General features: G+C 38.4%; 2 protein-coding genes and 1 long non-coding RNA gene across 5 annotated transcripts in view; 2 read left to right on the plus strand and 1 right to left on the minus strand.

The window, feature by feature from the left end:
* The window catches only part of otogl (otogelin-like), a 37,229-nt gene extending 32,951 nt beyond the window's left edge, over positions 1-4,278 (plus strand). For all 3 annotated transcript variants that reach the window (XM_024282048.2, XM_024282049.2, XM_024282050.2), the window contains exons 57-58: positions 3,448-3,527; positions 3,610-4,278. In XM_024282048.2, the coding sequence (XP_024137816.1) occupies positions 3,448-3,527; positions 3,610-3,810 (281 nt within the window). In that variant the 3' untranslated portion in view covers positions 3,811-4,278. The remainder of the gene's footprint in view (positions 1-3,447; positions 3,528-3,609) is intronic.
* LOC118598868 overlaps positions 1-5,943 on the minus strand; it is a 7,052-nt gene extending 1,109 nt beyond the window's left edge. The window contains exon 1 of the long non-coding RNA XR_004948062.1: positions 5,686-5,943. This is a non-coding gene — a long non-coding RNA (uncharacterized LOC118598868). The remainder of the gene's footprint in view (positions 1-5,685) is intronic.
* Positions 5,944-6,086: 143 nt separating this feature from the next.
* ptprq (protein tyrosine phosphatase receptor type Q) overlaps positions 6,087-24,290 on the plus strand; it is a 55,089-nt gene continuing 36,885 nt past the window's right edge. The window contains exons 1-20 of the mRNA XM_036212396.1: positions 6,087-6,325; positions 6,444-6,569; positions 6,637-6,781; positions 6,865-7,146; positions 7,221-7,435; positions 9,030-9,210; positions 9,328-9,696; positions 9,769-10,071; positions 11,843-12,127; positions 12,202-12,501; positions 14,097-14,227; positions 14,439-14,568; positions 14,651-14,804; positions 14,924-15,030; positions 15,357-15,454; positions 15,811-15,979; positions 16,063-16,323; positions 16,419-16,579; positions 21,460-21,571; positions 22,078-22,186. Of these exons, the coding sequence (XP_036068289.1) occupies positions 6,281-6,325; positions 6,444-6,569; positions 6,637-6,781; positions 6,865-7,146; positions 7,221-7,435; positions 9,030-9,210; positions 9,328-9,696; positions 9,769-10,071; positions 11,843-12,127; positions 12,202-12,501; positions 14,097-14,227; positions 14,439-14,568; positions 14,651-14,804; positions 14,924-15,030; positions 15,357-15,454; positions 15,811-15,979; positions 16,063-16,323; positions 16,419-16,579; positions 21,460-21,571; positions 22,078-22,186 (3,683 nt within the window). The 5' untranslated portion in view covers positions 6,087-6,280. The remainder of the gene's footprint in view (positions 6,326-6,443; positions 6,570-6,636; positions 6,782-6,864; positions 7,147-7,220; positions 7,436-9,029; positions 9,211-9,327; positions 9,697-9,768; positions 10,072-11,842; positions 12,128-12,201; positions 12,502-14,096; positions 14,228-14,438; positions 14,569-14,650; positions 14,805-14,923; positions 15,031-15,356; positions 15,455-15,810; positions 15,980-16,062; positions 16,324-16,418; positions 16,580-21,459; positions 21,572-22,077; positions 22,187-24,290) is intronic.

Raw genomic sequence — 24,290 nt, forward strand, 5'->3', positions numbered from 1 at the left:
CATATCGCCCAGCCCTATTCCTCACTATAAACTACCCCAAAGCGGTATTTTGATCCATCAACGCATTTCTCTAAAAACCTTCACTCTGACCACCAGCCGATTCCATATCCACGAAAATGAGCGGGTTCACGCGTACTGATGTCCCAACATGAGAACAGCCCCTTTCAGGAAGAGTCTGCACTGCTAGGACCGCCCCCAGGTTTAACACAGAGCCAACGGTGATCAGCAAAACACTTTCATTTTAAATCCATGATACCATATATCTTACAATTGTTTCCCATCTCCAGTAACGTACATAATAGGTGCTGGTCTTTGATAGTGACCGGGCTCCTTGTAGGACTACAGAAGCGCTTTGTGTCTGTGGTATTTGTGTTGTGTAGAGATGGACATGAAACACTCACTCGATTTGGCATTTAAACTTTGTGCGGTGGCATACGCCAAAAAACATTCTGGTGAGGAATCTGCACCACATTTTGGGGGGGAACCTAAACGTATGGCGCAAATAGTTGGGTGATATTGGAAAGGCAGCACCAGAAAAAAGTAATTTCCTGATGGAGGTGCAAAGAAACTGAGCAATGAATTAGGAGAACATGTTTAAACACGAATTGTTGGGCAACGACAGAACGGTGCGCGTGTCTCCAGGAAAATGATCCGCATGAAAGAGATAAGGATTTTTGATACATTGATTGATGATGCTGATGATCAGAACAATGGTCTCTTCATTTCTATAAACCTTGAAATGTTCATCTGGGGTTGTTATCTGCATTTTGTGACCAAATTTCTCTGTAAATGAACTCATTAGCATCACCATTTTTGGAATAACCGCACTGCTTAAGGCAGATTTGCACATCCATCTTTGCAAAAAAGCAAGTGTTTGTTTTCGTGGACTCACTACTGAGGCTCATGAAAAGAGTGAAAGGCGGAGCCTCAGAGATCGATTCATCTCACTTCCGGGTAGGAAAAAATAGCTAATATTTAATAAATACTTTGTTCTTTCGTGTTTTGAAGGTAATGTATATCATATATTTGAATATAGTTTACTCTGAAAGGCTTAAAAAGCATGTTATTGGCCCTTTAAGTGCATGCAGTGCCGCACCAATTCCTCTTCTTTGTGTTTGTGTGTCGCATGAAACTGTATTTGTATAAACAAAGCATAACCTTGTATTCTCCTGACGCCCTTTGAACCGGACGGCTGTGACCCTGATGATGCTACCAGGTTCTGGATTGGGTGTTTTACCATTTACCTTTAGCCCCATAACGCCCACTGGTAGTACTAACTGTGACACAGGTACCATCCATTTGCACTTTTATTCTTATTTTCTTTACATTTTGTATTTGTTCATAAAGGTTTTTGTTCATGTGTGCTTCTGTATTGTGCTTGCACGTTGGAGCTTGGTCTTTTTTGTAAAACAGAATTTAGGATGAACAGGGACTGAAAAGGTATGATCTAGAAAAGCGGCTCAAATATTGCACACAATCTTGTCCAGCTGGTTTAAAGTGAAAATTTAGGTCAGTAAAGTCAAAGGATTTGCTTATTTAATATAAAATTGTGAAGGCACTCTTACTGCTGGGCAACAAAGAGCCCTTCTTGTGTGATTAAACTGAATAGATTATCCTACCAAACCGATCCCAGTATTTCTGTTTAAACTCGGCTGTCAGTTTATGTCAAACTTTCATGCTGGATCGCCATTTATTCTGCTATACAACATTTGTGTGTAAAAGTGTTTGCCCACATCCTGATTTCCTGTTTGCATGTTTGTCCAACTAAAACATTTCAGATCCTGAAACGAGTCTAAATATTGGATCTGTTCAACACAAGTGAACACAAAATGCAGTTGGTAAATGAAGGTGTTCATTACTGAGCTGAAAAAAAATCACTAATTTGGATGTCAACAACTACAATGGAATAACTAGATATGAGTTTAACAGTGCTGTGATCATTGTAGATATTTTTTTTCATTTAGGCCACATGAGCTCTTGGACTTTTATGAATCAACTTTTTGAGTTCACGCCAAAAAATATCAATCAGAGTCCTGTCAAAACTAGGACTTTGACTTTCAAAACTCTTCATTTTGTTCTCTTGAACTCACTGGGTCTTTTTTTAACATTGTGCTGTTGTGTAATCCACCACACTGGCTTGTGGTCACAAATATTGTTCTTCAGGAAAATGTATAGCTCTAGAATGCAGGTCTTTTAGGGCTTACAGCATCGAAGTACATAAAAAGAGCAAAACCACCATACTGCCACCACCATGTTTTACTGATAGTATGATGTTTTCTTTTAAAATACAGTTACTTTAGAGCCAGCTTCCAAAAACTTAAACTTTGTTCTTGTCACTTCATAAAGTATTTTCCCAAATTCTTGAAGGTCATCAAGATGTTTTCTTGCAAAATGGAGACAAGTCTTCATGTTTTCATACTTACATTTTGCTCCCTAAAGCTTCTTTCTTACTGTGAAGCCTTACATGCTGACCTTGAATGAGGCAAGTGAGGTCTGCAGTTCCTTGTCTTCAAGACTTTTCAAACCAATTTTATTAAATGTCATCGGGTTTTTGGTGTAAGTTTTTGGTCTATAGTCTGGATCTTGTACTAAAGTCGGGGGCCGGAAGAAAAAAAAGGAAAGAGAGTGGATCTTGTATATTATCTGTTTTAAAAATGTAACTCCCACCTGCCTCTTTCTGAAAAATAAAGAATTGAAAAAAAAAGTCGGGGGCCGGATCCGGCCCTCCCGGTAAATATATCCGGCCCTCCAGATCATTTTATTTTACTGTTATTTATGGCCCAATGTTACCTTGCGCTCATTTCTAACTTATATAATTTTGATAAAATATATTTTTACGGAGAGTGAAATAATAAAAGTTATTTAAAGTTTAAGTTAATTTATTTTTGAATAATATTCCTGTTTTTATTCATAGTAATGTTAAAAAGTTATATTTTTAAAATATAAAAAATGTTGTTTTAGAGTGTTAAATAAATGTTTATCCCGTTCGGCCCGTGACCTAAGGTGTGTTTTGGGTTTTGGCGCCCTGTGTGATTGAGTTTGACACCCCTGCTCTAGAAAATGTTTTGACACTGTTTTATGTTTTTGACATTTATTAATTTGTTGGAGTCCTAAACTTTTTTAAAATGTCTTTTTTAGCCCTTTGAAGACTGATAAATCTCTATAACTTTGCTCTTCAGCTATTTCTAAATGTTTATTTTGGTCCATGAGCTGTTGTGATGCTAATCAGGCCTTAGTGGGCTTTAAACATTTTTAACTTTAAAGATGAAGCACAGTTCCATGAAGGTTTAAGTGTTTTTTTCTTCTCAATAATGAATAACTCAATTTAAAAATCTGCATTTTGTGTTTACTTGTGCGATTTTGTTCATTGGTCCAAATCCTTCAGCCGTTGATATTCCTGAGTGTTTCTTTGTGTTTGCGTTTTATTTTCCTGGTGAACATGTGCAGGCAAAGAGGATGGTAAGACATGCAAGCGTGTGGCGATCCGAACCACCATCAGAAAAGACGACTGCCGCAGCAATGCTCCAGTAAGAGACTTTCACACAAATGCAAAATGGAAAAAGTGATATTTCACCATCGTTGTCCCTAAATAGTCTCTTTTATTTACAGGTTACGGTGTATTCTTGCGATGGAAAATGCCCATCTGCCACCATATTTAACTTTAACATCAACAGCCACGCCAGGTTCTGTAAGTGCTGCCGTGAGAGCGGATTACAGACCCGCACGGTCAGCCTCTACTGCTCTCGCAACGCCACAGTGGTGGAGTACAACTTCCAAGAGCCTCTGGACTGTTCCTGCCAGTGGAACTGAAACCGCTTGAAATAGTTTGAATGAAAATAGAAGGGACGTCTGAATGAATGGGCTTTGAGGGAGGGTGTCTTTGCATCGGAGCATAATGGACATGCATAAAAACCAGCCATGTTTTTTTTTTTCTTTACTTTTTTTAGCACGCTCTTTCTACTCCACCATCTGTGGGTCATAGTTGTTCCTGCAAAATGCAAAAAAAGTAAAAAAAAATGTTTGTTTTACCAGGAATTTTTAAAGACGGTTTCTATAGCTAGTTTTATAGTCTTATTTTAAAATGTTAGCATCTCTAGAGTACTATACAGTATATTAATGTAACAGATTTTATTGTTTCAAAATGTTTTGTTATGCCTTCAAACACAGAATGTGCTTGAATTTGTCAAAAACAAATTGCTTTTGCTTTGTTTCATTAGAGAAGCTGCACTGCTTTGCTGTTTTTTTAAGTAAAACATTTTAATAAAAGGTTTCAATGTGTTTTTGTCTCTGTTATTAAAATGGAATGAATATAGTGACCTTCTCACCTTAAACAGCTAAAGGGTAACACAACAGGACAGTCGAAAGTTGACGCCTCTCGCAGCCAAGATTTGAAAAATGCAACAAAAAAGGTGTTGGCTGAGCGGGGGAGGTGTAGTTTGGATGTATGATTGACAGTGAGGTTAGCTTGAGGTAACGTAGTCACTCTGCATCTTTGATATGGAAAGTGATACCGAGCAAAGTGATGCCAGTATCTCCACAGAACTTTGTGTTAAGGATTTTTCTCCTCCACCATCTCCAGTGGCAGACTCTCAAGGTGACGCTAGCTAGCATCATAAGCTAACAAAGGCTAACATATTAAGCAAAGAATCCCAAGTGAAATGTTCATTGCAAATCCCATCACGGGAATGGAGCCGGATTCAATGCCAATTGTAGTCAAACACTGTTGCCCAACTTCTAAGTCCACTGAAAAGTTGCACAAACTAGTAGATTTTTGACGACCGAAGGCAATACACGTATGAGCCATGCTAAAGCTAACACGATAACAACCGCAGAGTTAAAGATGGGCGGGGCTTTTATACTGGAGCAGCAAAGCATGATGCCGTGAAACTTCTGAAATGACGTGGGACTTGACACCACTGGATTAATCACAAAATTCAACTGTAATACCTCATTTCAACCTGTAGGGGGCAGCACACAGAGGGTTTCAGGCTTAAATTTCAGGAATTTAACAAAATACGCCTCTTTTATAGAGGCCAACAGCCAATAAAAGTTGTATTAGTGTTTGGGTGCCCTTTATAGACCCACTCCAATGAAAATTGATATTTAAAAATGTTCTTGTAACATTTTCTTTAATAAAGTAAGAAATATTGTATATAAAAGCATTTAAGCTTCAAACTGCTTTTCTGAGTACTGGTATTTTTTTATTCATCAGCTGGATAGCTCTGATATTGTTTGCCTTTTTTTGGTTGTGAGTGGCTGGAAGCTAGTGGGAGAGCGTGTTAGCAAAGGGATGATGGGATATCGGTGGAGGCTTACTTGCACGGCAACAGTCCGGGAATAATCATGATTAAAACCAGGAAAATGTTTACTATCAAGAGATGATTGAAGCTAATTAAACACACAAAAGTCCTGATTCAGCATCTGTAGTGCTGACTTGAGCTTTAGTTTCACCTCTGAGAGGGTGATGCGGAGTGGGAGTCACCCCTTCACCAACAAACGCCCCCTTCAGAGGAGTAATTCTTCATCAAGACAATCATTTCCTCATTTTCACATTCCTGTCATTCCAAGTGGGCCATGCTCTGCACCGCACCCCACGCCTGGGCCAAACCATTCTCACCACAGCAATGCTCTCATTCAAACTGTTCTGGGGGATGAATGAAGTCATGAAAACAAACTCTCAAATACCTGAGTTTCACACAGCGCGTCCTAGGGGCCCATGATACGCTCCTCACCCCCGTTTGCCCTGGTTTGTTTGGCTCCACATCTCCTCTGAGGACCCTCTCAAGACTGGAGTACCCACACGCTCGTTGTCATGGTGACTTTATCCCAGAAAAGCTGCAGGGAAAGAAGTCTGTTCAAACGCGCGCTGTTTTCCTTTTTGATCCCTCCTTCACCCAATAGGACAGCAGCCCTCCCTCACATGATGAAGCCCTTACCCTTAGCCCCCCTCCGGGATAAAACTGTTTTTGCCTTAATACCATGCCAAATTCAACTTCAGTCAGCCTTTTCTAACACTAAATTACGCATTCCCAGTTGTGAAACAGTCTGACACACAAACAGCTGACTTGTTGACGTTGGGGTTTGCGTCAGCGCTTCAAATAACATGGGACTTTCCGCGGCTGATGTTTCTGCACAGCTGGTTTGGATTTTCCTCGAAGTCTGTCACTGACTTGCAGCGCCGCTCGGGCTCGTCTCTCGCCGTGGAAGTGGCTTTGATTTCACCTCAGTGGGCATGTGACAGCTGGAAAGGTGCGCCCGGCGAGAGGCAGTGAGGTCCTCAATGGCAGTGACTGAGCGTCTGTGGCTACTTTGTGGTTTCTGTCAGGTAACAATTTAAGAACAATTTACTCTTTGAGCTCTTTTGTCTTCCTGAGTGTAACTTTTGGTGCCATTTGACTGAGTTTGCTCTTCATTTTTTTAACACCATTTTTGTCTCTTTGAAGGTGGTTCTGCTGACCTGTAGAAAGCCTTCACATCCTGTTGAGGTTGATGTTGCGTTTGAGCCCTTCCCTTTAATCAAAGACCCAGACAGCTTCAGCATCACCTGCAAACCTGCAGGTTCTCACATGGTATGTAAAATAGAGCAAAAAATGTGGCTTTATGCACAACTTTGCATGACTTTCTGTATTTTTGCAGATGTACACAGAGCGTGTTGATCATTCGGCATGCTCCCCACACTGCAGGATCTCACTGCGTATGTCAGACGACCAAAGGGCGTTTGACGCCACGCTGATAGCCTACAGGAACAATACTTTGCTTGAGGCGAAGTCCTTTCATTTTAGTGAGTGTGTGTCAGCTCAAATCTTGAAATCTGTTGTAGAGTTACAGAAACAGTTGTGTGATAAGTGATGTTTGTCTCCACAGTTCCAATGTCCCTGACGTCCTTTCAGGTGTTCAGCACGACCACTACCACAGCACATCTGACATGGAAACTACGCGGGCAGCAAAGCATTTCCACGGTGACTCTTTATAATGTGGAAACACAATCTATTTTAAACAAATTTGAAGTAAACTCCTCAGAAACTGAGTATACGCTTAAAAGTCTTCAACCTGGGACACAGTTCAGAGTTGAAGTCACAGCATCTTTATCCACCAGGCAGCCTGACATCACTGTCAACCAGAAACTTAGCTTTTATCTGGAAACAGGTAATAATGCACCAAAACAAAAAAACATCCCATAAATCTGATTGTAACGAGCTTATAAACATGTTTGGTTGCAGCTCAGTGTCCACGAGGATGGCTGGCCAGCGGTAGAAGCTGCTATAGTGTGAGAACATCAGCTTTGAGTTGGAGCGGCTCTCAGAGCAGCTGCAGAGATCTGGCACCTGGAGGTCACCTGGCGGACATGAAGTCTTTGGAAGATCTGCTGTTCGTGTCTTCACACGTCCTGACCGACAACCTGGTGCTGATGTGGACAGGACTCAATGACCAGCAGGTAACATCGTACAAATCGTTAGGGTTGACTGGGTATCAGATAATTTACAGAATCGATTTGATTCATCAGAGTCTGGATTGATTTGATTCTGATTTTTTTCAATCCACTCAATTCGATTTAATTCAATTTTGAGGATACTCATTTAGAAATACATTAATAATCTATAAATGTTTTGATGATGTTCATATTAATCTGATACACTTCACATAATGACAAATATACTAGTGAAATTATGAGATTGTTAACACCATACAGTGTTGCATTGGTTCTTAAACAGAGAAGCTCCAACAATTGTTCTGCCTCTCCTGAAAGGCATTTCAGTTTGGCCACTAGGTGGCGATCGCGCTATAGCATTACACTTTATTCCAGAAGAAGAAGAAAATATGAGCAAAAAGTAGTGCTTTAAGCCACAAATGGTTACTTTAAAGCATAGTACCTTAGAGTTTGGACAATTCCTGCCAGTGAGTTTATAAAGAGGTTAATTTAGTCAGCAATATATGCTTAGGTCGACCAAAGGTTAGCATGGGGAATCCCATTATACATTAGCATCAAGCTAGCAGACTTTAGCATTATGCGTCTCTACTTTTATGGATCTATTATTGATCTAGTAAACTAAGATCGAATAATCAATTTTATCAACCCAGCCCTACAAATAATGCTTCCTTTGGGATTAAAGACCAGCTCTACTGAAAATCATGTTTTTGGAGTTTTAACATGTTCTTGTGACATTTTTCTAATTATGGAGAACATATAAGAAAAAAAAATTAAGCTCAAATTTCATGTATGAGATATTTTTTTATTCACACGTTGTGAATCAGGAGCAGACCAAAGAAAAAGAAATCCCATTTGGAAAAAGTTTTTAGCAGTGACAGCTGCTGCATTTGACGATATCTAATTGCAGATTAATAGATCCTTGCAAGTCTTCATTCTCTTCGTCTGAACTGGCATCTGGCTCAAAAATGTACGGCTGGATAGCTTAAATACTTTTATTTTTTTGTTGCACCAGTAATGCTATATGTTGGGGTTGTAAGGGACTATAAATGGGAGAGTGTGTAAACAGGTGGATGATGGGAAATGGGGCCAGGCTTACATCTTGTCACCAATGCTCTGCAGAAACTATGTCTTAGAAAACAACACAGGCTTATCATTTTTGGATAAAAACTGCATAATTATAATAAAAAAAACCCCACTGAGAATGCGTTTAGAATAGATCAAAACATGATTAAAACTTATAACATGATGTATTTTATCATTTCTAGAGGAATTTGACATAAAACTATTATTTTAGTGTTTTAATAAAGCAAAGTGCACAACTTTATGTTAGGCAGCAGTAAGAAATACACCACAGAGAGTTAAATTAGAAAATTAAGTTCCTTTATTTGTCACATTTGATTTAGCTAAATCTCTGCTGGAATCGTACATCAATAGAAAATATTATTAGAGGGTCATAAAGTTTGAGCTGGGACTTTTTCTGCAAGCATTGATCTGAAAAAAGCTTTCTGCAAGCAGTAACTCCTCTAAGAGGAGGCTTGTTTTTAATACTTCACTCTGCTGATGTGACAAATAACAAACTTCTGTCCTCCTCACCCCACAGGAGGAGGGCCGCCCTCTCTGGTCTGATGGCTCATTTTATACTCAAGCAGAAACACTCAGGAGTTTTCTGCCACCCAATCAAACGGACTGTTTCGCCTTACAGAAAAATGCTACAGGACCAGGATTTTTCCTCACTTCGTTCTTCTGTGACATCCCCTTACCTTACATCTGCCAATACCAGAGTAAATACAAATGAAACAATCAGATCCTTTTACTGATTTCAAATTCCTGTTTTTTATTACAGTTATTGATCATTTATTTCACATTTTTTAAGCATGAACTCTATTTCCTCCTTACAGCCCCTGCAGCACCTGCCTCCTTCTCATTTGAGCTGGTTCAGGTGACAGAGCGACACGCAGAGCTTCGCTGGAGTGATCTCTCCTCACTTTCGCCTCACCTCAATCTCTCACTTTTTGAGATATTCCTCGTGCACCAGGAGAGGGAAAATGGCAAATCAGGTCAAGAGGATGAACACGGCTGTCGGAAGCCAGAAGAAAAAAGAGGAGCAGAGAGTTTTCTAAATATCGTCAGGACCTACGTTTCCCAGAATTCTACGGGGACGTCTGTGTCAGGTTTGTCTCCAGGAAGCATCTACTCCTTTAGCCTTCAAGCCTCACACCCTTCAGGCCTGAGCTGGACTTTAGGACGAACACAAACAGCATACACAAGTGAGTCTGCTGACAGCTTTTCATACGAGAAGAACCCCAAATATTATTCACCCCAACATGTTTTCTTAACAGGACCTCCAACTCCTCAAAACATCTCTGCTGGTTGTATTACTGCCAATCAAGTTTGTATCAGTTGGATTCTGCCGGTGCTGTGTCGGCCTTCATGGGTTCCCGTCGTGCTCTACAGTGATGTCTCTGCAGGACAGAAGGAGATATTTCAAAACAGGACGCAGGATTCTGTGACAGACACGCTGCAGCTGTTCACGGCTCAGATTGGAGGACTTGAGTCCTACAGGAAATACAGTTTTGAAGTTTTCACCCTCACACAGCAGGGGATTTGGAGTTGTGGAGAGATGCCTCTGACGATACAGACCGGTGAGCATGGGTTTCATGTTGCATTTTTAAATTTGTAATTTCAATGGAAGTACATTGTATTTAATAAAAAAAAAAACAACAACAAAAAAACAAACAAACAGGGGGCTGCAGTGATTAGCGCTCTAACAATGAGAAGGCCCCGGTTTGAATCCCAGCTGGAATTCTGTGTGGCTGTTCTTCCAGTGCATACGTGGGGTCTCCCAGGGCACTCCAGCCTCCTCCCTCTGACCAAAAACATGCTTTACAGGTTGATGGGTTCAGAGGTGTCCAATTCCAGGCCTCAAGGGTCTGTGTCTCCACTTGGCTGCAGGCAACAAGATGGCACCCACAGATTAATAGCCGAAACAGGAAGTCCTCAACTGGAACTGGAAGTTCACCCTCCCCTCCTCTCGTTTTTTTTTTTTTTTTTTTTTTTTTCTCGTCGTAAAAGACTAATTTAACTGGTGACCTTAACAGTTTTGTGTTTTTTTTCCAGTTGTAAGCGTTGAACTTTTAACACTGTAGATGTCTCTGTGAAAACCTACGATGCCCTTCGAGATGCCGACAGTAACCCCATAAGCGGTTAACGTGAATCAGCTGATTTGCAGAGAAAAGCGGGAGTAACAACTTTAAACAACACTTTAAAACGAATTTTTACCGATATGCAACACTTTACTAATATAAATGATTGCAACAGAACAAACCGATTCACATTGATCGCATTAAGGGTTGAAAAGTTACGGTAGTTGAAGAAATATAAATGCTCAAGCTGCCCCGGTGCAGTTTTATACTTTTGCTGATATCAATTTTAAAAGGAATAAAACAAATGTTATTTTTTCCAACATTTTAAGCTAACTATGCAGACCAAACCGTTTATTCACATTAAAAAGTTTCGACAAAAGGTGTTGCAACTCGGAAAACCTGTGAAATTTCTACTTCCTGCTAAAGATGTCCGGGTGCCATTTTGTCTGCAGTCAGGTCTTCCTCTGTGTCCTACCTGTTTTCCAAACAACCTTCCGATGAAGATCCTTATTGGCTTAATACACTTGATCCAGGTAATCTGACCTTCAAGGCCTTGAGTTGGACACCCCAGCAAGCGTCCCTAAAAGTGCACATGTGTGAGTTTGTGTGGAAGTTATTGTGTGACCCCGCGGCAGACTGATAACCTGTCCAGGGTGTACCCCGCCTTCACCCAACTGTAGTTGGGACAGGCACCGGCAACCCCGTGAGCCTGAAGGGGATATAGAGAGTTAAGAAAATGGATGGGGAATAATTGTGTTTTTGTGATTTTCAAGCAACTTTTTTTCACGCTAATTTGTTTAAGAAATTCAAACAGGCTGGGCACCAACCTCATCTGCTCATGAAAAATATAAAAAGACCTGGAATTAAGAGTTAAAAAGCCACAATGTGTCTGTGCCAGTGACATTTTTATTCTCATCACCAGCCTGTTGTATTCTTCCTACTTAATAAACATTAAAGAGCAAAAGTTGAAGAATTATCACTCATATTTACCAGTGGATTTTTTGATAAATAGGATCTTTGATTTTTTTATTTTTAACTGAATACAATCCACTTCCATATGTTTCTGTGGTTGTGTTGAGTTTTTGAAGTGATGATTTAGGCTTGTATGATATACAAGCAAAATAAATAAAATTACAAGGGTGTTTTTTTTTTTTTTGTAATGCAGATCTTTGTGGCAAATCAAGTTAAAAAACAGTCATCTGAAACTATTTAAACAACTGTTAAGGTCATTTAACTCTGTGATCTTTTCTTTTTGTTGTAACTTTTTCAGCTGTGAAACCTCCAGCTGATCTGGTTGTGTTTAGCAAAGGAGAACATTTATCAGCCTGTTGGACCAATCCACTTGAAGATCCACCGGACGGCTACTACATCACGTCCCACCCTGTGGATAATCCCACTGCCTCGTCTCTGTGGGTTAACCTGTCTTATTCTGGAGATGATAAGAACATGTGTGTTCAGTTGGGCACATTTAAACCTGGTCAAACGTATGAAGTGGGAGTCACAGCTGTGAGAGGAAAGGACAGAAGTGACAAGACTAGTATCAAACATACTGCAGGTAATATAACAAAAACTGTTTTTTTTTATAGTAGCTTTTATAGTTTTTAATGCATCTTTTCTTTTTTTGTATAGCTCCATTGCCTGTAAAGGTAGCAGTTCCATTTCTGGTGGGCACAAACAATACACAACTGTACATTCAACCTCCAAACATGGGTCTGATAGACAGAGTGAAAGTGTGCGCATGTCCTGGAGTTTGTGACAGAGACTGTGAGGATACGTGTGGATATGAGTGCGAGTGGTACTCCCTACCTGCTGATATTAATATTGTAACTATAAGCAACCTTAATCCAGGATCTCAGTACCAGCTTGTCATATACAGCATCAGTGGACAGCGGACTGGACCGCCATATTACACCCAACCCATCAAAACAGGTGAGTAAGCCGGGAAAAGGTGAAATAAAACCATTTTCAAATGAAAAAAAATGTTTAAAAAAAAAGTACAATTGGTAAAAATATTGTAGGTGAAGATGCCAAATTCTATAATTTATTTTTTGCACCAAGTAAATAAAATAAAATATTTTATTTAACCGAAAAACAAAAACTAAAAAATATATTCAGAAAATACATCTTACCCATTTCATCCCTGTTGGGGGCGGAGCCTGGATGGGTCGCCAGTTCATCACGGCGCCCATTCAGAAACATTTATCCACTCAAACGAAATAAAGCATCAGGCTACAGTTGTTTTCTGGTCATAAGGTCAACTTAGATGGACAGCTAATGTTAGCTAGTAATATTTTTGTAAACTTATGTTGTAATTCATGAAAACAAGGTCAGTGCTGGATCTTATGTGACACAGTTTTTAACAGGTAGGAGTTCATGAATTGACATGGCTGTAGCATAAATCAGAGTGTGTGGTACAGTATATTAAGAAAAAAAGCTTTATCATGTGCTTTTGATTGATTTAACCTCTTAAGACCTGATGTCTACATGTATGGACATCATATTTTGGGTAGTATTACCACTATAGTTAATTCTGCTTAACCGGGGCCCTGTCAAAGGGAATTAAAAAATAAGACATACCAAACAAAAACTCAGATCTCAGGACGTTAAAGGGGTAAAATCCAAGGTTCTGTTCTTGATTTGCTTAATCTGAGCTTTCTTCTCTGTTTTTCAATGGCATGGTCACAGCGATACTCATTTAAAAAGAAAACTTCACAATCTAATGAAACGAAAAGCACCATTAAAATGTGTAAAAGTCTTTGGGTATTTAAACAGTTATATCTCGGAAACATGTGAATGTGAACAAGTGTCTCAAAAACACAACAACTAACATAAGGAGAACATTATTAGACTATATAAAATTTAAGATTTCAAATATGGAAACATTTCAGCTACAAAGCAAGTCAAAACCCGACAATGTGGGCTTCTTATAGAAGTTATATTTCTAATTTTAAAAAATTTTCACAAAAATATTTCAAAGATGTAACAACTTTTTAATCATTTCTAGGTGATAAAACTAAAATTATTAGATTTTATTCTGTGGGTCACACCCTAAAACACTTTCAGTGAAGCAAACCAACTGTAAAATGATCTGTCACTGCATCATATTAACAGAATTGATCAAAGCCAAATACTGTGATGTCAGGGTTCTTGTGTACACGATGTGTGCCCATATGTGGGCTAGTTTGATCTGAGGGTGACTGTTGCTTATGACCTTTTTCAAGTTTAACCAAAACCAGGAGGCATTTTCTCACACCAGTTAAATGCATCACTCTTGCTTTTTCCCTCAAATCTCTTTTTCCTATTTTTAGGATTCCATAAGAAATGAATGACCGATCACTCCAAAACCATGTTTGATAGGTTTAGTCTCTCCAACTTGTTTCTATGTGTATGTAAGTGATTGTGTGGCACTGGGTGTATCCTGCCTTCCCCTAACAGTAGCTCCAACGATGCTGTGATCCTGAAAGGGGCAAAGCGAGTTCAGAAGATGGATGGACTGCAGTGTTTGATTCTGTATGTGATTTCAGGTCTGGCTCCTCCCAGAGGACTCAGGGAGGGAGAGGTGACGGAGTCGTCAATACAGCTACTTTGGGATCCCCTTCAAGAACAGTCGAGCAGCTACGAGGTCATCTGTCTGAACTGTGACCCCTCACTTAAGGTAAGAAAATGTGACGTAGATCCTTTCAGCTCCTTTTCAACTGGCTCAAGTATAATATATAGAACATCAAACAATAACGGGTTCCTAAAAATCAAAGAAATTAGGTTTTCTTGATCATCTGCAAATGTATTATTTTACATTTCTAAAAATCTAAGTTGAGGTTGCTGCTATGTGAATCGCAGTAAAAGTCTGTTTGATCTTACTGCTGCAGGTACAGAAGGTCTTCAGTCAGAGTGCGGTGTTTTCCAGTCTAACTCCTGGTTCCCTCTATCAATTTGTTCTTCGAACGGAGAAGGAGACTTTCACTGATAGTTCACCTGTCGCAATCAACATCACTTCAGGTGAGCACACACGCATTCAAGCGCTCTTCTTTTTGTTTTTTTGTTTTTTTTAATGAATGCATATTGTTTGTTGGCGTGGCAGCTCCTGACTCAGTGGAGGTGTTTCTTGTCAATAAGACCACATCATCCATATGCATCAGCTGGAGCACACCCAGGGGATTGGTTAGTGCTTTCATCTTGTCAATCAAGAACAGAACATCCATTCAGGAGCTGATCATCTCTAATGAGAAGCGCAGGTCAGACTAATCCTCGCCTTAGCAGCGGCACAAATTACTCCCAACTTGAGTTACTATCACTGTGTGATGCTTAAGCATAAAAACACAGACTACTGAGCGGAAGATGTGCTTTTTTATAGATCGTACAGCTTCCAAGGCCTTGACCCTGGAACCCTCTACACTATTGAAGTGATTACTATAAGCGGTAAAAGAAGAAGTAAACCTGCAAACATAATCCTCTATACCAGTGAGTTCACTTCATATTATATTTAATTTTGACCGAATACAAATTTGCAGAAATGAGGTTGTATTTTGCATGAAACATATTGTCAGAGGACGTAAAAATGGATGAAAAATTAAAACTTAAACTTTTCATGTCATTGTAGTTTTTAAATTGCTATTACCACTCATGTTTTGAAGAAAATATTTCTATAAACACAAGACAATCTATAGTTAATTTGTGAATATCTTTCTGCAAGTGCGGTGAAAATAACATGTAAAGATCTTTCTCTATGCTGACAAGGTTTGGCAAAAATTTTGCTCAGTCAATGCCAATGACCTTCTTTTCTTTAGTCCCAGAGATGCCACAAGATGTGACTCTTTCAGAGCACGCAGTGATTTCTGTATTTGTCACCTGGAAACCACCAAAAGGACATGTAGACCACTACAAGGTAAGACAGGCAAGCTGTTGTCCACATCAACAACTAAAGGCTGTGCATTTATTACAAACAAATGTCCATACTTTTATCAATTAAATGTGTTTTAGTTCACAAAAAAACAAAAAGCTAAAGTAGGAGGATGTCACTTGGATCAGTTTCCTGCACAAACCCGTTGGTTACTTAGCAACTCTAAGGATTTGGTTACACAGTTCTTAGAGATGCATGAACCTTACTTAAGAATGAGCCAGCACACCGTAAACACACACAAAGCTTAAATCAACAGTGTTTCAGTCAAGAAATGACACTAAAAGCATTTTGTAGAAGCTTTATTCAACTCCAAGACTAAACTCATATTTCTGTTTTGTCAGTTTCTTTTTGGCCTGATCTCTTTGGAGCAGACGTCTTGGACTGAGGTGCTTGTCCAAGTCACAAGCTATGAGATCAGGGACTTGATCCCGGGGTCAGACTATGGTATCAGCATCCAGAGTGTTCTGGGCACAGACATCAGTGAGGCGGCAAAAAGAGAGTTCAACACGCGTAAGAAACATCAACCCCACAGGAAACAGTTGTCATAAATTGTTTAATCCGACTGTTTGGAAAATAAAAACGTCACATTTCAGGTCCAGCAGGATTATGTGCCCTTCATTTAGATTATGTAAACTCCTCATCTGTGTTTGTGAGCTGGAGCAGTGCACCGGGAGAGTTTGACTTCCATAGAGTCACTGTGAGTAACTCCTCGTTCAGAAAAACCCTCATAGTGCCTAAAGAGGAGCAGGTTGCTTCGGTTTCAGGTCTTCTGGATGGCTGCAGCTACAACGTGAGTGCTGAGAGAGCCAAAGGATTGATGGCAGGAAATGCAGCCTTTCTAACTGTAACTACAGGTAGATGATGCTACGAACACTGACACTCTGTCAGTCACCACATGACTATGTAATAAACGACAGAATCTTTCTCTCTTTTTCTTGTTCCTCATGAGTACCGGCCCGTGTGCGAGGGGTTCGCGTGGTGAATGTATCTGCACGTTCCTTCTCATTGCGTTGGCAACAAGCAGTTGGATGTGTGGATCATTACCAAGTGAGCGTGCAACCAAACCAGGGAAAAGTCCTATTTCACCCCACACATGATGGATACGTACAGGTATGAGGGCAGTGTAGAAATGGCCAAAATATGAATATATTGTAAGTGCAGCTGACTGTGTGCCAAAAATACCACTGTGATCATATTTTGAGCTAATGTTAGAGCATTCCTATTGGTCTTTTAATTATGGTGTAACATTTTTGCCGTCGTTTTCTAGGACATAGTTTCTGTACAGTGGAAGGAGTTCAGTAGAAATTTATCTATGAGTTGTGGGTGGAACCGTTGGCGCGGAGAAAGCCCACCCCTACTTCCCATTAACCATTTGTTTACACTCTTTCGAAGTAGCTTACATTATCTAGCTTAGCTAGAGACTATCTAACTTAGCTAGCTTACACGCTCTCCTGTTAGCTTACACTCTTAGCTAGAGACTATCTAACTTAGCCAGCTTACACACTCTAGCTTAGCTAAAGACTCTCTAGCTTAGCCAACTTACATTCTCTCCTGCTAGCTTACACTCTCTAATTTAGCTAGAGACTATCTGGCTGAGCTATCTTACAGTCTTTCCTGCTAGCTTACACTCTCTAGCTTTGCTAAAGACTCTTTAGCTTAGCTTGCTTACATTCTCTCCCGCCAGCTTACACTCTCTAGTTTAGCTAGAGACCATCTGGCTTGACTATATTACAGTCTTTCGCTCTAGCTCACATTCTCTAACTTAGCTAGAGACTTTGTAGCGTAGCTAGCTTACACTCTCTAGTTTAGCTAAAGACTATCTGGCTTAGCTATCTTACAGTTTTTCCTGCTAGCTTACGCTCTGTAGCTTAGCTAGAAACTCTTAAGCTTAGCTAGCTTACCCTCTCTCCCGCTAATTTACACTCTAGCTTAGCTAAAGACTCTCTAGTTTAGCTTTCTTACATTCTCTCCCGCTAGTTTAGAGCCCCCCCCAACCTCACATTACGGTTGCAAAAAAATGGCGAGCAATATTGGAGTTATCCAGCCGTGCAGTTTTGAGCCAGATGCCAGATCAGACGGGGAAAATTAAGACGTAGATGGATCTATTTGTCTGCAAGTGGATGCATCGGAATGGAGTAGAACAGGGAACTGCCAATTGTAGCTCCTACGTGAGAGCCACACGTTTTTTCAAATTACATTTTTTCATTTGCTCCAGATTCACGATATCAATAAAGAAATACTTAGAAATGCAATTTTAAGTTTAATATTCTCCATGCCCTCCATCATCCAAAAAAGATGTCACAAGAACATGTTGAAAACTTCAAAAACACAATTTTCATAGGAATGGGTCTTTAAGTCCTTTGAGCACAAAGTTTTCACCATTTTCTCACAATCAGAACTGCAGATTTCCTTCATTTTTTTATGCAAATTGGTCAATACAAAAAAAGGTTGACATGGATGCATAATAGAGATTATCTCTGTCTTCCCATTTATTAAAATCCCACCCCACACACCGCCTGATCCCAGCTGCCAGGTATCAGATAGCCACCAAAATGTAACCTTACACAGTGCACCACACACACATAGACGACAGAGCGCACTGAACAAAGAGTTGAGTAATAGATCTCATTATTTATTAAGTTGCCTTCATGAGCTCAACTCTGAATCATTCATTTGCTGAAGCAGTTCCATCGAATAGAAGTAGCAAGAACAGAGGGAAATACTAGCGCTGGACTAATGGATGATTTTTTCTGACTAGCATACTGCTTCACTTGTAATACTTCAAGGTCAGAACTCAATACAATCCAGTATCTGGATAACTAAATTTGCACACTTCATTCATACAACTAACCTGATCTGGATTCCCTCCTGTGGATTACTTGTAGATCACTAACTTTAGTTTACTAATATGGGACGTAGATCTACAGTTCCAGCTTCTAATAATTTGAACTAACTCTCATATCCAGCATGGGCTTCTTCTCAGTCATCTTGGTTCTTGCTTTCTTCCTGGGAAAGGTAAGAATTTACCTTCGAATGTTTGGTGGATTTCTAATAAAATGTTTGGTGGATTTCTAATATAACTTTATTTTTATTAGTTTTATTCATTTTTGGTGGATTTCTATCCACGTACATGACACCAGTTCACTAACTTCTCAGTCTACTCTAATACCTACTCAAACTGTCCTACTAAAAGACACCATCAAGGATTTTGATGCTGTCGTCCGTTTGTGTTGAAACAAGTGAATAGCTTGGAGGAAATATTTTGAACAAAGCAAAACTAGACAGAAGTGATGGAGATCGCTTTCTGTAAAATTTGTAACGTGTGGCATTGGTTTTGGGAGAGGATCACAGTTCTCAGTTGGCCTTCACGTTTATTGTTGGGTACATTTAACCCTGTCCTTCCTGGAAGACTGCTCTGTGAATAGATGTAGCTGCTATACCATGATTCATCTTTGAAGCTGTTCAAGAAGGACACTGTTTCCTGTAAATGTGCATGTGATAATTTATGCCTAAATTATGCCTAAATTATAACTTTATTTTCGCCTATCAATTTTAAGTTTGAGATTATCTTTAAATTTTTCCATTTGAAAGTGTAAAAAGAAAAATTCCTGGTCTTCATTTAAATTATGTTGATTTTTATGAGCAAAAAAGTGCAACAATGAGCTTTAGAAGGATGTTAAATCTAAATTTGAACATAAACAAAAATAAAAATAAAAATCTAAAAAAAAAAATTATCTTTGTGTCCTTTATATTCTAATCTTTTAACTTTTAACAGCAGGAAAAGGTGGAACCTCCATTTAAACAAGAAGGAACTCCAAGTCTTCCCTAAGAAAACCGTGCTTAGAATATAAATATTAAAGTTATGCTGTCGTTACGATGACTCTGCCTTTCGGTTAAATCAATATTACCAAATTTCTTGATTTAAAATATTTTTCTAATCCAAGAATGTTCTGGAAAATCTAAAGATGCCAATGAAATTCTTTGACTCTCAAAGAAAACAAACAACATTTAAGACCATAAATCTTGTGTTTTTAGACTTGTCCCTAATGTTTATTTGTTTAAAAAAATATTAAGTGTTTTGCCTGGAAAAAAGTTGGAAAAAATAATTAACATACATTTTTGTCCATAATTACATTCGGCTTGCATTCTTTCCAATAACTTCAATGCAAAAGAACTATTTAAAGATCCTCTCCAATGAAAACTGTGATTTTGGTGTTTGAATGTGTTCTCGTAACATAATGGAGGACATGTATAAAAAAATTAAGAAATAAAACTGTGTATGTGAGAATTTCTTTATTCAAATTGTGATGGATCAGGAGCAGTTTGAAAAAGCTCAGGCTTGTGACATAGCAACAGTCAAACAGCAGTCTTCCTTCTCCGAGACAATTCATCCGGTTGCAGAAAAACAGATCCATTAACATCTTTATTTTCCTTCTCTGAGCTACCATCTGGCTCAAAACTGTATGGCTGATAGCTCCAACATTGCTCATTTTTATTTTATTTTTGGCTACCCTAATGTTAGCTTGAGCTGATATAAGCTAGCTAGCAGGAGAGATGGAACAGAAAGAAATTCTGGGAAATTAGTGCAGCTAACTTCTGTGCCAACAGTTCCGCCCACAAACCAGAATCGAATTTCTAATGAGGTTTTGCTGCTCTGGAGAAAATGTGTCTTAAAAAAACGACACAAGGTTTTTGATTTTGGCTAAAAACTGCATAGTAATAATTGAAAGATTCTAAAATACAATTTTGCAATAGAAAAAAATACAGTTGGAGTGGGACTGAGGAAAATTTATTTGCAATACCGTGCTTTTTATTTTGTTACATAGAACAGAAAAACAGATAAATACATTTTACCAAAATTACTTTGGCGTAGTTAGCATGTCACGTCTTGTAGTGCATCTTGATATTGAACTCCTTGACAACAGGCAGTCTCTTGGCATATTAGGCAGACAGATGGAAAAAAATACTCCTATTTCCACTTCTCCTTTTTTTATTTCAAGTCGACATTTGAAAAATGAACCAGAAAATGTCAAAAAGGCTGCATGACAGGGTTCCAACAGGTTTACAACAGCTTACAACCCAATGTAGCCAACATTCAAGAAATCACACAGTTTTTAGAAAGTGTTATATTATTGGTTTTACGACAGGAGCCTGCAGGCTGGTGGAAATTTTAACATGGGCTGTATTTGGCCCATGGGCCAGACTTTGGACATGCCAGGGTTAAAAGATCTATGTCATGGTATTTTTAAGCCTTTTAGAGTAAACTATGGTAATGTATTTTGTTTGGCATACAACATTTTTTAAAAATTAATATGAATTATTTTTGCTAGCATACCCGGAAGTAAAATGACTTAATCTCTGAAACACCACCTTTCGCTTCTTGTGTGGGTGTTGCCCATTTCATGACTTCAACCCAGAGTTGGCATAAGTGGCATTTTGCCTACAAAAGCAAACACAATGAAAACTTGTGCAAAGATGGATGTACATACTATCCATATAAAATGAAAACATTTTGTTGATCACTATTACCTGCGGTGAGAAAGTTGGTGTGTGTGTAGCCTGAGGGGGATGCTGGCAGCGCAGGCTCTTCCTGAAAGGGGCTGGTTCCCACTTTGTGACATCACAATGTGAGGACTTGCACGTTTTCATGGATTGGAAGGGGCTGGTGCTCATAACAAAGGAATGCTCAGAGATGCATGAATGGAACAAAATGCCACTTTGGGGGTGTTTTTGTGAGGAATTAACACTATAAAAACTTTAAAAAGTTGATTTAGCATGGTATAGGCCCTTTGAAATAATGCGAATCTAAAGGACACTAAAAATAATCTTTCTTTACCTCCAGCTCTCTTTGCATGATCCAAACAACAACAGTCAGATAGTCCTGCCTCTGCTTTTATACTGGCAGTCCAAAAATAAAAACATGAATTCTAGCAACTTAAATTCAAAATTTGCCATATGTGGTGACATCGCATGTTTTGCTACTTCTAAAGGTCGACGTTGTGAACGTCAGTCCTGGGACTGAGTACACAGCAACAGTCACGGCAGCTTCCTCGTCCAATGCGAGCCCTGGAGTCAGCCGCATGATTGTTACCAACGAGAGCGGTGAGGAGCCCACACACAAAATACTTATTGTTTTGTGGAACTGAAGTCGCACAAGATTTTCTGCTTTCTGTTTCCTGTGTGAAGGAACAAACACACACACAAAGTACAAAGCAAAGTGGGTGATTTTGTGTGTGTATTTTTGTACTTCCTGTACTGTTTAATTCCTTTTAGGTAACTTAAGCTCAAGCTTTTGAACCACTGGATGAATAGCTCTGCGGTGAATGCCAGTGAAATGCCACTGCTGTGTGAAGCCTTATTCATCAGGGTTCCTGTAAAAAGCATTCATGCAGGCCACATACACACTTTACCACACAAGCACACTTTTGATGGATAGGACTCACAAAAACAACATCGCTTCTACTAGAAAGATTGTTGTTTTGGAGTTGCACAACATTAGTTAAGCAATTAATGTCTGTCTTTGGGATATACATAAAGCATGCACATTGTATAATATTTGCAGTCATTTATCCTGGTTGTTTTTGTTTGTCCTCTTTTTTTCTCTTTAGTTCCAGGTGCCCCTTTAAATTTAGAGGGAGATACTGTTGGTTCGAATGGTATTTTGCTCTCCTGGTCCATGCCTTCAAATGCAAAAAACATTGATGGATATGTCATCAGGTGAGTGTTGCTGCTGTTTTGTGCAACGAGTTCATTTCTATAAGATATAGACCTGTAGTTTGGTGCTTTTTGTGAAGTCTAATATTAATAATATGTATGTAATTGGTGTAGAAACTAATTTTACTTTTTATTTTAAAAACATAAAAACTGACTAAGAATTAAAAGGAATAACAATTCAAATACATTTTTAAAAAACATTCATAGAATGTGGCGCTTATATATTTGCTAACCTTGTGCTAAAATGTTTTCACATATATTATATATTAAAAGGACAGTTGTGTAGCAATTGATACATTAGAAGTAACAATGATAAGTAATATATTACCTTTTATAGTTACTTTTAAATAGACACTATATTATATAGATTCAATAGAAATGAGGCCACTTGTATTTTAAATCTTTCAGCCAATTTAAAGGCAAATTTTATTTATTATTTTTTCAAACAGATTGTTTTCATAGAAAAAGGCAATGACGTTAATTTCAGGTTTTAAGAGAGTGGCAATTGTTCCTAATGTGCTCAGGTCATTTCAATTACTGAGGACATCTCCTTATCAAAATAAAATGTCAAGCTTAATGCCAGTTGGATCCAAATGTTATTTCGCTTCTTTTTTTTCCTGTAAGATATATTCATATATTTAATTTTCTGATAAAGAAAAATGTCAAAAACCCTAAAATAAAAACTAATTAACCTTAAATAACTGTTGTTAGCTATAGAAGTGGTCTTTAATCTTCATTTAACTTGACTAACTCAGTAGGGTTGAGTGGAGCAAAGGTGTCGCACTGCAATCCTCAATGTCCTCCTTCCTTCCACTTTTCCTGCCTTGTATATTCTGATTATAAATTACACCAGATCCAGGTAATCAGTAGGAAGAGCGAGTGAGGATGTATCTGTAAGGCTCTTGGACCATGAAGTTAAAGTATAGAATCAAAAATATTGATGAAGGCATACTTTTCATATAGCTTAAAAAAATCTAACATTTTAAACTATTTTTATTTTTAAAATGTCAATTGTTGAAAAATGCACAAAGTGTGATATATAATATATGTATAATATATATATATATATATATATATATATTAAATGAATGTAATTTCTTTCTCTTATCAAACATTTAGCTGAGTTACAAAGATTAAAGTGCAGCTAAGATGATTCTAAGACTTAATCCAAATTGCTTCCCTGCCCCTATATGCTAATCTCTATTCCTACATTTATGCCTCCAATTGGAGAGATATGAAAGGAAATAGTAGCTGTGTCTGAATTCCTTCACTTCTCACTATATTGTGCGTTTGCCACTTTGTAGTGCTGTCCAAATCTACAATTCCGAAATCGAGTACCTTTGAAATTTCCAAAAAGTCTTTGTGAAAAACCAGAGCGCATCAATGCTCACTATATTAGCAAGCATAGACCACAATGCATTGCGTTTGAACACATTTTGCAAAACAAACAAACTAGTCACATTTTCATCTTCCGAACACAGTGGTGTTATCAATAGACGTAAAATGTTTGTATTGATTAGATTTTCACTTCGTGAAATTGGTGACCTTTTAAAAAGTAAGAAATAAAATTAGTGAGCATGGTGTCCGAATTGCTTTCAAAATCCAGGGCACTAGCTAGTCTTCAGTATATAGTTTTTTAGAGGTTAAAGATTGGGGTGGGAATTCAGATTTAGCCAGTGTCTTTAAATTTAGATGTTACTACTTCTTCATGAAAACAGATCTTAAATTATATCTAGCCTCTATAGAAAAATGGAAAATGTGCAATAGTAAATTAGCAAAAAAAATTACATTATTAAAAGCTTTTAAATGTATTACTTCTAAGTGAGCAGACCCTGTTTATTTTTATTTTTTTTCCCTTTTTCTTGATTGCCTCTTATTGTTTTATATTATGTTGATTAGTAAGACATCATTACATTTTTTTTGTTTTCTAGAATGTCTCAAATATTGTACCTAATATTGTACTGAAATTGAGTTCAAATAAATGAAAATAAAAACTACTGCTTGATGATGTCATCAATAGTTGCCGGTCAGCTACGTTAGCACGTAGTTCTCAGAATATACATCACAACATCGGTTTTATAACTTTAAAAAGTCCTGCAAAAGCAAA

The sequence above is a fragment of the Oryzias melastigma genome, linkage group LG6, assembly GCF_002922805.2.
Source record: "Oryzias melastigma strain HK-1 linkage group LG6, ASM292280v2, whole genome shotgun sequence".
Lineage (NCBI taxonomy): Eukaryota > Metazoa > Chordata > Actinopteri > Beloniformes > Adrianichthyidae > Oryzias > Oryzias melastigma.